The sequence below is a fragment of the Fusarium pseudograminearum genome, chromosome 3 (assembly GCF_000303195.2).
Source record: "Fusarium pseudograminearum CS3096 chromosome 3, whole genome shotgun sequence".
Taxonomy (NCBI): domain Eukaryota; kingdom Fungi; phylum Ascomycota; class Sordariomycetes; order Hypocreales; family Nectriaceae; genus Fusarium; species Fusarium pseudograminearum.
In genome coordinates this window covers 5789423-5802436 of record NC_031953.1, presented here as the reverse complement: position 1 = coordinate 5802436, position 13014 = coordinate 5789423, and the positions used below count along the sequence as shown (strand labels likewise).

General features: G+C 49.4%; 7 protein-coding genes across 7 annotated transcripts, besides 1 other annotated feature; 3 read left to right on the top strand and 4 right to left on the bottom strand.

Annotated features, from left to right (window-relative positions):
* Window positions 1-408: 408 nt before the first annotated feature.
* FPSE_10161 (uncharacterized protein) lies at window positions 409-1156 on the bottom strand (the record flags this gene model as incomplete). Its single annotated transcript, XM_009263278.1, has 2 exons — window positions 409-1047; window positions 1109-1156. 2 exons carry the CDS (start codon window positions 1154-1156, stop codon window positions 409-411), a joined length of 687 nt encoding a protein of 228 aa, XP_009261553.1.
* Window positions 1157-2429: 1273 nt separating this feature from the next.
* Window positions 2430-3296, top strand: FPSE_10160 (uncharacterized protein; the record flags this gene model as incomplete). The annotated part of the gene is made up of 3 exons (XM_009263277.1): window positions 2430-2454; window positions 2623-3015; window positions 3070-3296. The coding sequence occupies 3 exons, from the start codon at window positions 2430-2432 to the stop codon at window positions 3294-3296; spliced, it is 645 nt and encodes a 214-aa protein (XP_009261552.1).
* A 562-nt stretch (window positions 3297-3858) lies between these two features.
* FPSE_10159 (uncharacterized protein) lies at window positions 3859-5550 on the bottom strand (the record flags this gene model as incomplete). The annotated part of the gene is made up of 5 exons (XM_009263276.1): window positions 3859-3861; window positions 3915-4253; window positions 4301-4465; window positions 5243-5272; window positions 5326-5550. The coding sequence occupies 5 exons, from the start codon at window positions 5548-5550 to the stop codon at window positions 3859-3861; spliced, it is 762 nt and encodes a 253-aa protein (XP_009261551.1).
* Window positions 3932-4005: a microsatellite.
* Window positions 5551-6496: 946 nt separating the features above from the next.
* FPSE_10158 (uncharacterized protein) lies at window positions 6497-6805 on the bottom strand (the record flags this gene model as incomplete). Its single annotated transcript, XM_009263275.1, has 2 exons — window positions 6497-6575; window positions 6669-6805. 2 exons carry the CDS (start codon window positions 6803-6805, stop codon window positions 6497-6499), a joined length of 216 nt encoding a protein of 71 aa, XP_009261550.1.
* An 810-nt stretch (window positions 6806-7615) lies between these two features.
* FPSE_10157 (uncharacterized protein) lies at window positions 7616-8742 on the top strand (the record flags this gene model as incomplete). Its single annotated transcript, XM_009263274.1, has 2 exons — window positions 7616-8244; window positions 8295-8742. The coding sequence occupies 2 exons, from the start codon at window positions 7616-7618 to the stop codon at window positions 8740-8742; spliced, it is 1077 nt and encodes a 358-aa protein (XP_009261549.1).
* Window positions 8743-10529: 1787 nt separating this feature from the next.
* On the top strand, window positions 10530-11845 carry FPSE_10156 (uncharacterized protein; the record flags this gene model as incomplete). The annotated part of the gene is made up of 4 exons (XM_009263273.1): window positions 10530-10899; window positions 10960-11361; window positions 11416-11568; window positions 11622-11845. The coding sequence occupies 4 exons, from the start codon at window positions 10530-10532 to the stop codon at window positions 11843-11845; spliced, it is 1149 nt and encodes a 382-aa protein (XP_009261548.1).
* Window positions 11846-12507: 662 nt separating this feature from the next.
* Window positions 12508-12850, bottom strand: FPSE_10155 (uncharacterized protein; the record flags this gene model as incomplete). The annotated part of the gene is made up of 2 exons (XM_009263272.1): window positions 12508-12726; window positions 12785-12850. 2 exons carry the CDS (start codon window positions 12848-12850, stop codon window positions 12508-12510), a joined length of 285 nt encoding a protein of 94 aa, XP_009261547.1.
* Between the last annotated feature and the right edge of the window lie 164 nt (window positions 12851-13014).

Sequence of the window (13014 nt, the reverse complement as noted above, 5' to 3'; positions counted from 1 at the left end):
ACTCATATCTCTTCAATGATCGAATGAGTAATTCATTTATAACTACGACGAGGTTAGATGCAAGCTGATGCTCGTTCGCGAGGAATGTGTACCCGTAAACTATTCACATACAAGTGACATAGATCAACCAAATATATAAAGAAATTGCAAAAGTGAACTGCAAGAAGTCAATGCATTAAGAACGAATAGGCCTGATCGATGCCAACAGTAGTGCGATGCGAATGTGAAATGTGGTTATATATCTTATCTCAGTGAGAACCACAGAACTCACAGTGGTTTGTAGCCTCAAAGTCTTTGTATGTATGCCAAAACTACAGATACGCCAAACTCCAACTCCTTCCATGCTGAAGAGCAACTGGCACCTTCAAGCAGTAACTAACCAACCATGCCTCATCACCAGGATTCCCACTAACTGCGAAGCGCCTCTAATCGGTTGCGCATCTGATCCATCATAGCCTCTGCATCCTCTTCCTCTTCGTCCTCTTCCTGGGGCTTCTGGGGTTCTGGCACGGGCGCAACAGGGAGACTGGGTTGCTTGCGTTCCTTGAGGACTTCTCCAAGGACCTTCTCCACCTCGCCCTCGGCCTCCTCATCTTCCATGAGCATGTCTCCGTCAGCGGGTAGTACATCCTCGACCATCTCCTCGATAACGCCCGCCTTCATCAACTCTACGCTCAGCTCTTGCATGGTCCCCGCCAGTTCGGGCAGACGGATAAGCGAGTTCACGTCCTTCATGATACCAACACTCGCCCGGATGGATCCCTCGATCTTTCGCACGGCAAAGGCCTCGTTGACTTGCATCTGTACAGAGGAGAGCTGTGCCTTGGATGTAACTAGACGTTGTGATTGCTTGCGAGCGCGAACGAGCTCACGTGCAAAGTCGCGGACCTCTTTTTGAGCTTGGCTGGAGCGAGAGGGATCGCGTTGACCTCGCTTATCGGCTTGGATGATGAGGTTCTTGGTCTTTGCTTCGACTTGCTTAACGGTCTGGATGTCGCGATCGAGCTTGCGCATGTTTTGCCGCATCAATGCATTGCATTTTCGCATCTGGAATGGTTGGTTATGTTAAGGCGATGCCATGTTGAGGGAAGCAGTTGGCGGTGCGTACCTGAGCCTGAGGATCAGGCTTCGCGAAGAGAGATTTAAACGTTTCCATGATGGCGGTTGGATGTAAGAGTAGGTAGTAGATAGGAAGTAAAATGCCCGCGCCAATGACGCAACTGTGGAAATGAACAGATGGCGGAGTAGACGAGTCGCGTAAGGATGTATTCTAGGGGCGAAAGTCGGTATGCACAGATAATAGTTCGAAATACACTATCGGTAGTATTTTAGGACGACAAGTGTCTCGACGCTGTCGGATTAGCCGCAGCTAGCTGTTAGATGATGTTGGGTCATGGTGGTGAGGCTCGCTCAGTGCAAACCTCGAGGCTGAGTTGGACTGGCAGAGCCAAGGTTTGATTGGCCCGGAAATCGTAAAAATGTACAGGGGCCTTGTTCAGTGGAAGAATCACCAATTCGGGGTCCAGCTTCTGCTGGAGCAGCAGCTATCATTCTTTTTTAGAAGTCCAAATTCAAATCATAATAGGCTTTTGGCTGGGAAATCTGGCCGTTTAAATCAACTGCAATGAAAGATAAAAGTAGATAATTTATGAGAATTTGCGTCTTTCATACAGCTCATCAAAGCGCTAAACAAGGGCAATGAGATTCATTCGCCTGCTTACCCCGCCATCCCGATGCCGACCGCGTATAGGTCCTGGCCTAGGCTGCCATAGAGAGAAATTCTCTACACAGGAGGGGTTTCAGAATTCAGGCAGCTAGCAGAGGGGTCATATTAAGTTAATAATTCGAGCCTGATATCGAGAATTGAACTTGTAAATTCACTCTATCAGATCTGGAAGCATCTCGTAACCGCTCCTGTCCCATACCAACCTCCAATTCAAGGTGACAAAGCTCCAGTACCTTCTAGGAGCTCCAGCCCGTTAACAGTGGGGAAGCGCTGTTCGTTTTCAAGGGGCGGGATAGAGACAAACGTCAGAGTGGGCACCTCCAAGAGGCGATAGCAGTGTACTTGTCCCGTCACTGGTCTTGCCTGTCGATCCAAGTACCCCCTCATCAATTGCCCCTCCATTCTCTCCTCTTCTTAGACATTCTACCATCCCGCCTGTGGCCAGACAAACCGTGCAAGCCTCACGCATGCCCGCAGCAGAGCATTAGTGGTAGCTACCTAGGGACCAGCACCTACGGAAACGCAGTAGGAGCTAAAACCGCACCTCCTCCGCTCCGCCCACCAAAAACTCGACCAGCTCGTCTCCATTCGTCTTGCATCATCTGAATCTTTCGCCCTTCCTCTTATCTCTTGTTTTTTTCCTCCTTCACGACAAACGTCTTTTTCACGATACTCAAGATACCCCCAAGAACCTTCCGTCACAATGTCTGACACTGTCTACCCCGAAGGTACGTCTCGCTGCTCTTCCCTAGCCTCGTCACTCGTATTCCCCTCCTCACCCCGATGCAAGCCTTGACGTCTACGCTGCCAACATTGTCCTTGGCGATTTCAAGCTTGATCACATTTTGCGCCCATATCCAATGCCCGTGCGAACTCACTTGCTAACTCTTCTCTAGTCCTCTGGGCTCAGCGATCTTCCGAATCTGACGTTTCCAAGAACTTCATCTACCTCACCATCTCCGTCCCTGATGTGTCCAAGGACAACATTAGCCTCGACCTTCAGCCTACCAAGCTCAACTTCACTGGCACCTCATCCACTCTCAAGAAGAAGTACCATGTCGAGCTTGAGCTCTGGGGCGAGATCGACCCTGCAGAGAGCAAGATCAACCACACTTCCAAGAACGTTGAAATAAAGCTACAGAAGAAGGAGCTCAAGGACGAGTACTGGCCCAGACTACTCAAGGACTCCAAGCGCGTCCACTTCCTCAAGACAGACTTTGACAAGTGGGTCGATGAGGATGAGCAGAACGAGGCCCCTGAGGACGACTTCTCTCAGTTCGGCGGCATGGGTAAGTTGAACATCGTAACCACACTCAACAAACAAGAAACTGACACATAAATAGGTGGTGGCATGCCTGATATGGGTGGCATGGGCGGCGGCATGGGTGGTATGGGCGGCATGGGTGGTGACTTTGGCGGCATCGACTTCTCCAAGCTGGGAGGCGGTGCTGGCTTCCCTGGCGCTGAGGGTGAGATGGACGAGGACGAGGGTGACGACGACATGCCCGCGCTCGAGGGCGACGACAAGAAGGACGCCGCCCCCGCTGCTGCTACTGAGAAGAAGGATTAAATTCAGCAAATCTGATTGTTTGACGTTGCCAAGGCGAGCATTTCTGAACTACAGCACAGGATCAGGCTGGGTAACTTTGGCGTTGTGCCTATCAAGGCAGGCTTATTTCTCGGATATGTAGTTTGTACTACATTGCCTGTTTCGATATGGAAGCAAAAAAATGGAAAAACCGTTAAGCCTATTTATGACTTGCTCGCCTATATGTGCTTAAAGACTATGCATTGTGATATGAGCGAGGCTGTGACATGCTGTACGTGCAATATGCCTACCTAATATTCATCCATGACATGTGATCAACCTTTTCGCAAACCTCTGCGTCTTGCGCAGGCAGGCAATATGATGGATGGCCTAGGTATGGCTTTTGTAACATATTTACATTCAAACCCATGGCATTAAGCATTCTGAAGCAGGGGAAATTCAATACGTTAACTCCCTAAATTAATCTAATGCAGCAGCAAAACTGGACAACCGAAACTCGCAATCCTTCCCATCAGCCACCAGCCAAATTCGTGGTATTTTATTATTAACTCTCCCTCATCGCCATCGTTACAAGCTGCTTAGTTTACTAAGGTCACGGTTAGCTTTGTTTTCTTGCGAGACACAGACAGAGATACATACAGCAATCTCATCCATATCAGCATCAGCAGTGGGAGCTGGTGCGGCAGCAGGAGCAGCAGTATTGCCGGCAGCCTCAGCGGCAGGGGCGACAAAATAATCAGCCATCTCTGAGTCGAGTTCCTCTTGAGTCTTCTTGGCAGGACGGCTGCTGCGACCACGGCGCTTCTTGTTAGCAGCTCCCTTGGCGGCTCCCTTGGCCGCACCGGCGTTGTGCTTGTCAGCAGCAGCCGACTTGGGTTGAGCCTTGGCTTGGGCCTTGGGCTGGCTAGTACGCTCAGCGAGGCTCTTGGCGGTAGGAATGACCTTGTCAGCCTGGGCGGCTCCGACGACGATCTCAATCTAGTCAAGTTAGCAATTGAAAAGTCCAGAAGCAACGAATAACATACCTTAATCGGTCGGTTGTCAACGAGAAGACCGTTCAACTTTTGGAAGGCCTTGCTAGCGCCATCGGACTTGTGGAAGGTGACGTTGGCAACACCGCGGCTCTGTGAGTTGGGGCCGTAGACAAGCTCTACTCGCTTGATAGGTCCAACGGACTGGATAAAATAGTCCTATTAGAAAAGGCGTCAGTATTCCGAAATGTATGATTGAACAATATTCGTCGTTCTATTCGCGAGCCTTGGTCGTTCCAATTCTGGGAGAATTTTACATCGCCAAGATTTGGTAGTCGTAATGGTTGAACAGCAAGCAGAGCAGCGAGACAAAGCGAAGATCCCCAATCTATCTCAAAGGATCGAGATGAATCGAAGCATACGAGACCACACCCACATGGCTCTCGTTCGAAATGGCCCACCACTCAGGGACCCAACCCAAAGTTTTACCACTGCTCACGTAGCACCCAAAAAAGATTTGATGAAGAATAAACGCGCGACCCATCGTTCCCCGATTTGAACTGACTTTAGCCAACATGACTTCGTTTCAGAATATCTTCGAGGGGCATCTGCTGCATGTGCTCACTGCTCGCTTGCTGAAGTTGATGCGGGATTCCAAATGGCACCGTTCCGAGGAATCCCTGCTATCCATTGGCTGGTGGAATGCGCAAATCGTTATAACAACCCGCATCCTGTAAGATCAACGCTATACATACGAGGAACGCTGACCAGGCGTTTCCTTCAAGATAATTGCGCGACAAGGATGTTCTCGACTTCCGACAATGTACCGTTTCCAGGTTTTACCAAGTCGAGGAAGGAGAATAGGCGTCCGATAGCTCCAGGCCGAATCGACAAACTAGTCGGATAGACGCGACGTCGAAGGCAAAAAAAGAGAGCGGCGAAGAATAAAAGGTCGAACAAAGTCCGAGGGCCTCAAGAGCCACAGCGGAAACATACCTTAATCTGCTGCTCCGAGACGTCCTTAGGCTGATAAAATTGTTAGTAGAGTTCGTGTGCGCAGAGTCTTGTGTAAAACCTACCAGATTGCTCACAATGATCTTGCTGTCACTGTTGGTGGGAGCGGCCTTGGCCGGAGCGGGCTTCGCGCCTGAACCACGTGCGGGCTTGGTGTTCTTCTGGATTCCACCGATAGGAGCGGCCGCGGCAGGGCGTCCGGCAGCGCGGCGAGGGTTGGAGCGACGGCGAGCACCACGGCGCTGGGCCTGGGTGATGTCGTCGAGAGCTTGGTCGAGCTTGCCAGACATTGTGATGTGCGTTTTATGAAAGTGTGACAAAGAGGTCAAATAAGGACTGACGAGAAGCCTTGACGTCGTAGGCGCGAAAGTCGCGTTTGATCGAAGAGAATGTGATCGCGAAAGGTGGAATAATAAAGTCTGATAGACTCAGGATGAAAGAAAAGGCGCGCAAAAGTGATTAAAGCGGCCCTGATTAAGAAAGAAATTATTTGGGTTGGGTTTGAGAGTGGGCGTAGATTGATGGTAGATGGTTGAAGTTTGGGGGATGGAAGAAGAGGGAGGAAGGGAGAGGGAGACAGGGAGGAAGGCGAGGACAGGAAAACGGGGTAGTGTGCTGCCTCATGCCTCTAGGTTCTGTTGCCTTCAGCGTCAGGCACACGAGCCACCACAGCCACCAATTTGAGGCAACCTGGCCAATTACAAGACAGTCTAAAAAGGTGTCAGAAAACTTAAAACGTGATGAAAAGTCAAAAGAAATAAGCAGTCTAAATATTGGTTGAACAAGTCATAAAGTGACTAGTTTATTTTGCTCTGCATGCAGTCACGGCCAAGGTTTTTGTTACCCAGAGAGCAAGACAAGACAAGCTACCCAGGACAACATCACTAGAGATGTGGCCGTGCATTAACGGGACAGCTTGCAAACAATCTTTATCTTATGCGAAACAGCACGGGCTGCAGCTGAATACCTACTAGGCAACGAAGTACACAAATGGGGAAGACCACACCTGCTTCTCCTTTGCGACGAAATATCCAACAGAATCTTTCCGCTGAAAGCCGCCTGGTCAACATAACTAAGGTCGACTTAAATTAGTCTGTAGTTGGCATCTTGGTGCGCCATGAATGGTCGACATCACTGTATGAGATCCGTTTCGGAGCAAATGGAAGGCACTTTGCGGTTGGGCAGCAATTGTTCAACGCTGTATTGGATATAATCGAGTCCCGTCCAACAATGGTTCTATACAGCCCCTGATCTGGTCATGTTGAGCCCAAGCTCTTTGTTGTGGATACGTGGTTCGATCTTTCGAAGAGTTCTCCTAAACGCCGGGCAGTACTTTTCTGCAAATTGGATATCCCCATTCGTGAAATTATAGAATGCACAGTCGTCGCGAATGCGCGATCATAGCGACTTTGAAGCTCCCTCCTTCCCATTTGCAGCTGTGTTCTCCGGGGCGTTGACTTCGAGGAAGTGGTAGACGAGGATGAGAAGCATTGCCGCGACGCCGAAGAAGATGGCTAGTTGATAGAGCTGGCCGTCGGTAATCATGGTTGCGGTTAAGGCGAGTAATTAATCGATCGAGGTAGGTCTGGGAAGCTTGCGAATCTACGATTAGTGCTTGTCCATGCGCGAGAAGTCGCATCATATTGTAAATACTCACAGTGTATAAAACTCGATGGAAGTTCTTGTGTGTAGTCGAAAAAGTCCCGTAATTTACTGGGTAACCTGGGATAGTATATGGGTTGTACGATACACGAGACTGTAGATGCTATGGAGAGTGAGCTTCAACTGGCCAGATGGAGCTCTAACTGTCCCGTTCGTGGTGGAGGGTACGTACACACTTGCTGGGATTATTTCTTAGCGTGGCCCGCAGTTGAAAGATTCACTATCCCCCACTGTAAGATGAGAGTGCCTTGAGATCCTTTGGCCAAGCCCTACGCAATTGATGTAGACGGATTGAAGTCACGAGAAACCGTATAGCTAGGTTTCAATTGGATATAATAGTAACAAATGCCCTCATGTACGCAATAGAACTTTCAAAAAGAGTGCATGAATCTACTGTGACCACTAAAACTGGCATAATTGGCCAGTACTTGATCACTAAGAAAAGTCTTAAGCCCAACACGTGATCAAACTGTGACTTCATCCTCCACCAAGGCCACCCAGCCCACCAACTATCAGCAATCTTGGACATCCGTCTTTTTTTCAACCCAGACTTGGTGGCTTTGCCTCATACCATCACCAGAACGAAACCGCGTGTATATACAACCGCAGGAAACCTCATCGACCGGCTCGAACGTTCAGAAACCATCGAATTTTCTTTTTGTCTCCCGATTACCCCGCCACCGACTGCCCATCATGGCTCCTCCCAAGAAAGGCAAAGAGCCTCAGCCTAAGAAGGCGACCAAGACGGTTGAGGACAGAACTTTTGGTATGAAGAACAAGAAGGGTGGTGCTGCTCAGAGGGAAATTGGACGTATGCAGGCAAACCTCAAGAATGGTGGTACAGCCGAAGAAAAGAAGAAACAAGCCGAGAAGGCGGCCCGAGAGCGTGAGAAGAAGGCGGCTGAGGATGCCAAGAGGGACATGGAAGCCATGATCAACAGGCCAGCTCAAATTCAGAAGGTGCCTTTCGGAGTCGATCCCAAGACGGTTGTGTGTATCTTCTACAAGAAGGGCAACTGTGAAAAGGGCAAGAAGTGCAAGTTCTCGCATGACCTTTCCGTCGAGCGCAAGACAGAGAAGAAGAACCTGTACACCGATAAACGAGGAGAGGAAGAAGAAACGAAGAAGGTTGAGACTTCAGCAGATTGGGACGAAGATAAGCTCCGAAGCGTTGTCTTGTCCAAGAAGGGCAACCAGCAGACCACCACCGACAAAGTATGCAAATTCTTTATCGAGGCCATTGAGGATGGCAAGTATGGTTGGTTCTGGATTTGCCCCAATGGAGGCGATAAGTGCAAGTACAAGCACGCTCTTCCACCTGGGTATGTGTTACTTTTCAATGTGCTTCTGGTAATCACTAACAACAACGTAGATTTGTTCTCAAGACCAAGGAACAGAGAGCAGCAGAGAAGGCGCTCATGGATAAATCACCGCTTAAGACTCTGACACTTGAAGATTTCCTGGAATCTGAACGACATAAGTTGACAGGAACCCTTACACCTGTGACACCTGAGTCGTTCGCCAAGTGGAAGAAGGATCGACTGGACAAGAAGGCTGCTGAGGAGCAGGCACGAAATGCCAAGGAGAACACTGGTCGTGCCATGTTCGAGAGCGGAAAATGGAGGGATGAAGACGACTCTGACTCGGAAGACGACGATGATGTCTGGAATCTGCAAAAGCTTCGCGAGGAGACGGAAATTATTCGTTCAAAGAAGGAGGAGGAACGCCTTATGGGAAGCTATGAGACTCCCAACAACGGCACTACGGGCCAGGCGACGCCGGCGGAAGATACGCCAGCGGAGGAGGCCTCGGGCTCTTGAGTTGAAAGAAATAACGGCGCATGGCACATGTAGTCTAGAAGACCTAGGATCTGCGATTTCGTCGAGCTCTCTTCATCTTGTTGAGCTCGCCGGGGAACGGACCATCCAGAGGCAAGCCGAGCCCTGCTGCAGACCTCACATCAGTGAATTCGCGAGTGAGAGACGTGAGCAGGTCTACCATGGCGATCTCGTCATCTTGTCAATCCTCATGAGAGGATGGATGACGTCTTTCATCCGAGTAGAATACATTACAGTATCAGTACAACAACATCGTGCGAGCTGGCAAATGATGGTCCATCCCCTGTTTGCAATACAAGTTGCAGCTGTATTCGTACAGAAAGCGACTTGGTCGATATCCTACGTGTGAATTTCTTCAACATCACTGGAGAGAATGCGCCTGTGAGGCGTATGGAGCAGGAATCAGCCGAGTCAGCTACCGCTTCTAGGTTTGATGAGTAACGGGGGGCTGCATGTTGGCTGGGGCCAGACGGCCCAGTGCATAATTAAGTGTCGATCATGGGAGTTTTGAGGCCGTGATGGAGGGTTTGTCGCCCGCAAAATGCAACTATAGAACGGGTAAGAGGTCTTTTGATTCTGAGGTAAACGCGTTTGTCCAACCCCAATTCAAGTGTTGTTTGTGAATGCGGGGTGAAAGGATTTCTGAAGACTGTCATTGGACTAAGTCGAGATGCACTTATCCGGACATTGAAGTCCGTCTAATAACCTGGGGTGTCGGGTACAGTAACATGGTTTGGATGCTTTCACTTAGGACTGGTCGACGAGAACCGTAATATGGAACGATGTTTCTCTATAAAACGATTCACGGACGATGCGAGAGAATTGCAGCTGGATTTGGGTGTAAATATAGATCAAACGGTCAATAAAAGGTTTTGATATTAGTGCTGTAACGAAACAGTAGGTAGCTCTTTGAAAACATGTGATGTATGAACCAGCCATCGGCAGTTAATGCAGCTCATAGTGGAGTAACGACGGTGATATAGAAAACAACATGCAATTGATATCCATGCATTGTTTAACAGCAAATGCAACAAAAGCCCAGGACATCCAAGTTGAAGGCCTTTTAAGAGGGATCCAATAATCATCATCCGCGGAATGGATGGATGCTCGGTCAAGCCCCGCGGTCCCAAGTTTTGGGTTGCAGGTTGCAGGTTTGGAAGTTTGACACCGACAAACGAGCACCAAAAACCGGGAGGCATGACCCGTTCTCTCCCCCCGCCTGCCGTGCCTAGTAGTTACCTCGAGATCTACTGCACCAATTGTTTCGTAGCAGCAGGCAACTATACATAAAGCGATATGCGCAGTACTCCACCTTTGGTCACAGACCTTAACCCTTCCTTCACCTTTCCATCCGTCTAATCATTCTCCCATTGATCGAACTCCTGCTGGATAAAAGGTTGCGATCTGTAGAATTGTTGCTGCCGAGGGCACCCGGACGCCCGAGCCCGTGCAGAGACAAAAACGAGCCACACCACCGATACCTACCGATATCTCGCCCGCCGTTCCGCCTCCCGACCTCCGATCTGGGCTACTGAACCCACCGATCGACCTTTTTCAATCGTCTCTGCACTCAACTGTTCGGTGCCCCCAGTCTGAATGGACCCTGCGGCTGTCCGCGAAAGGCCGTGTTTCGACCGCGCCTCTAAATAAAGCTCTGACTCTGGTCATACAAAACATACATCCCACATACGGGCTTCGAAAGCCCATACTCGCTCGGTGCTCCGGTCTGAGGCCCAATCACTCTCTTTCCCGGGAAGCGGGAGGAAGCAATGACTACTGGAGCCAGATTGGTTCACCAAGATGTCACAGGCCATCAATCGCAATTGTCGTCACTGTCTGCTCCAGCTACAACTTCTGCAATCAGCATGTCTAACGGCGCTGGAGGACGACGCGATGGCGAGACCACGGCTCTAACTGCGACAGGCGCCGCCATTAAAGCAGCACAAAACAGCCCTTCCAACCGCTTCATCAAACGATACCGAACCGAAATCGCCGCTAGCTCGTCCAGTGTATTTTCTACCCTCGCAGCTTTCCCACTCGACAGCGTCAAGACGCGCATGCAAACCTACCACTATAATGGATTTCTCGACTGTGTTCGCCAAACATATCAAGCCGAGAAGCTTGGCGGCTTCTTTCGAGGTATGCTGCGACTAATTGACGAGGTCTTCTTGACATTGAGTGGCTAATTCAGCATTGTAGGCGTCACGGCTCCAATGGCAAGCATCACGCTTGTTCGCACCGTCTCCTTCTCGATCTACCAACGTGCCAAATACTCATACTCGGCCTGGGTGAAACGAAATTTTGGCTTTGATATTATTGGCCATGTCAATCGGCACGGAACATACCCAAATCTTTACTCTGTCGCATGCTTTGGCGCAGCTGGCGCAACGGCAGGCTATTGCATAACATTCCTCGCCTGTCCTTTCGAGCTCACCAAGCTTAGTGCGCAGGTTTCCGTTCTACTTGCTGAGCGCGCTGCTAGCAAAGGTAGTCATGCCGTGGCGGCTAGCTATCAGAATAAGGGTACCTTGCGGACAATGGCCAACATCATCAAACATCGGGGTATTTTTGGGTTATATACTGGCCTCAGGCTTCATCTTCGTACGTGATCCTTTTGGTTGGTTGACTTATGGCACGGGCTAACGAAGATTGCAGTCCGCGACACCTTGGGCACATCTATCTATTTCATGGTATATGAAAGTGGGAAACAAATCGGAAATACCTTGGCTGGCGATCACCCGAACAGCAACAAGGTAGCTGTTGTCGCTGCTGGAGGCATGTGTGGCTTGGTTTCTTGGGCAATGATTTGTAAGTTTAGTAACGTCTTTTGTGGTAACGAACCGTTGAATTAACAAGTATAGACCCTATCGATTCTGCCAAGAGCATCTACCAGCGAAACTCCCTACTCTATTCAAAGGGCGAAAAGGTCGAACCCGCCCCGAAAATCGAGTTCTTCAAGCGCCACATGTATCGCGGCCTGGGCGTCTCCATGGGCCGCTCCTGTGTCGTAAATGCCATCTTCTTCTCGTCATTCGAGTTTGTAAAGAAGCATATAAACCAGATGGACGAAGAGAATCGAATTTGAGAACAGCCGTCTCAGTCGCATTTATTTGAGATGAACAGGAATAGGGAACTCACAACGTTGAGCAGCGATAATTAGGAAAGATTACAGCGAATTTTGGATGGGTGACTAACTACGAAACAAAGGCATATGGCATGCATGCATTATGAAAAGGGCGTTCTTGGGATTTGTCAGCATAGCTTACATTTGGTAGCTGGGTGGGTAGTCGATGAAGGAAGTGGATGATATGGATGAATATTAACCGAAGTTTCTGTAACGGAAACTAGGGGCACAGCATGTTATAGTCCCCAATGAAAGTATACAATTGACACAACTCACCAACCATTTACTGAAGCTGCTACCCATGTGTCTGAAAAGTTTGGTAACTTGACATGTTACGAGAAGCCACTCAATCAAATTTGGAAGTTGTGGCAGACATCAACAACGGCACACTTATATACGAACTCGTTCATATACTTCACAAGGAACTTCATGGAAGGGATGGGACAGATGGGACAGATGGTGTGTCATGATTTATCAAGCTCCCCTTGAAAATGCTACCGTTGAAGAGTACAAGTATCTTCTGTAGGATATTCTCTAGGAACATAAACCATTCCCTTGCGTTGTCATCCCTCAAAAGACTACTCCATCACTAGTTCACTCAGTGTCTGTTCGTGCTGAGCTTCTTACTTCTTCTGCTCGCCCTGATCAGTGGCTCCCTGAGCATTGTCGGTCTGAGACTCATCGGTTTGAGTGTTGTCAGCCTTGCCCTTGTCGGTGGAAGCATTGTCGACCTGAGCCTTGTCATTCTGGGCCTGCTCGGCCTCGGACTCTTTCTTGGCAAGAGCCTTGTCGGTCTCGGATTGTGCAAGCTTGGCGAACTCGGGATCGTTGCCAGACTTGGCCTGTCAAACTGTCAGAGGCTATTCACATGAAAGAAGAGGGTGCAGGGAGGGGTCTTACCTCAGAGCTCATGATGCGAGCCTTAGCCTGGTCGGCCCACTCGTTCTTGCTAGGGAGGGGAGACATTGCGAAGTGATTTGGGGTTTGGTATTTAGATGGAAGGTTTATCTGAAGGGTGGTTGAGTGTGTTTATGACTTGTGTTGCTGAGTTCAGAATTGTAGGAATTGTAGGAAGCAGTGTAGGTGCAGGTAAGTGCAGAGTTGTGAATGATGATAAGAAGAAAGGTGAA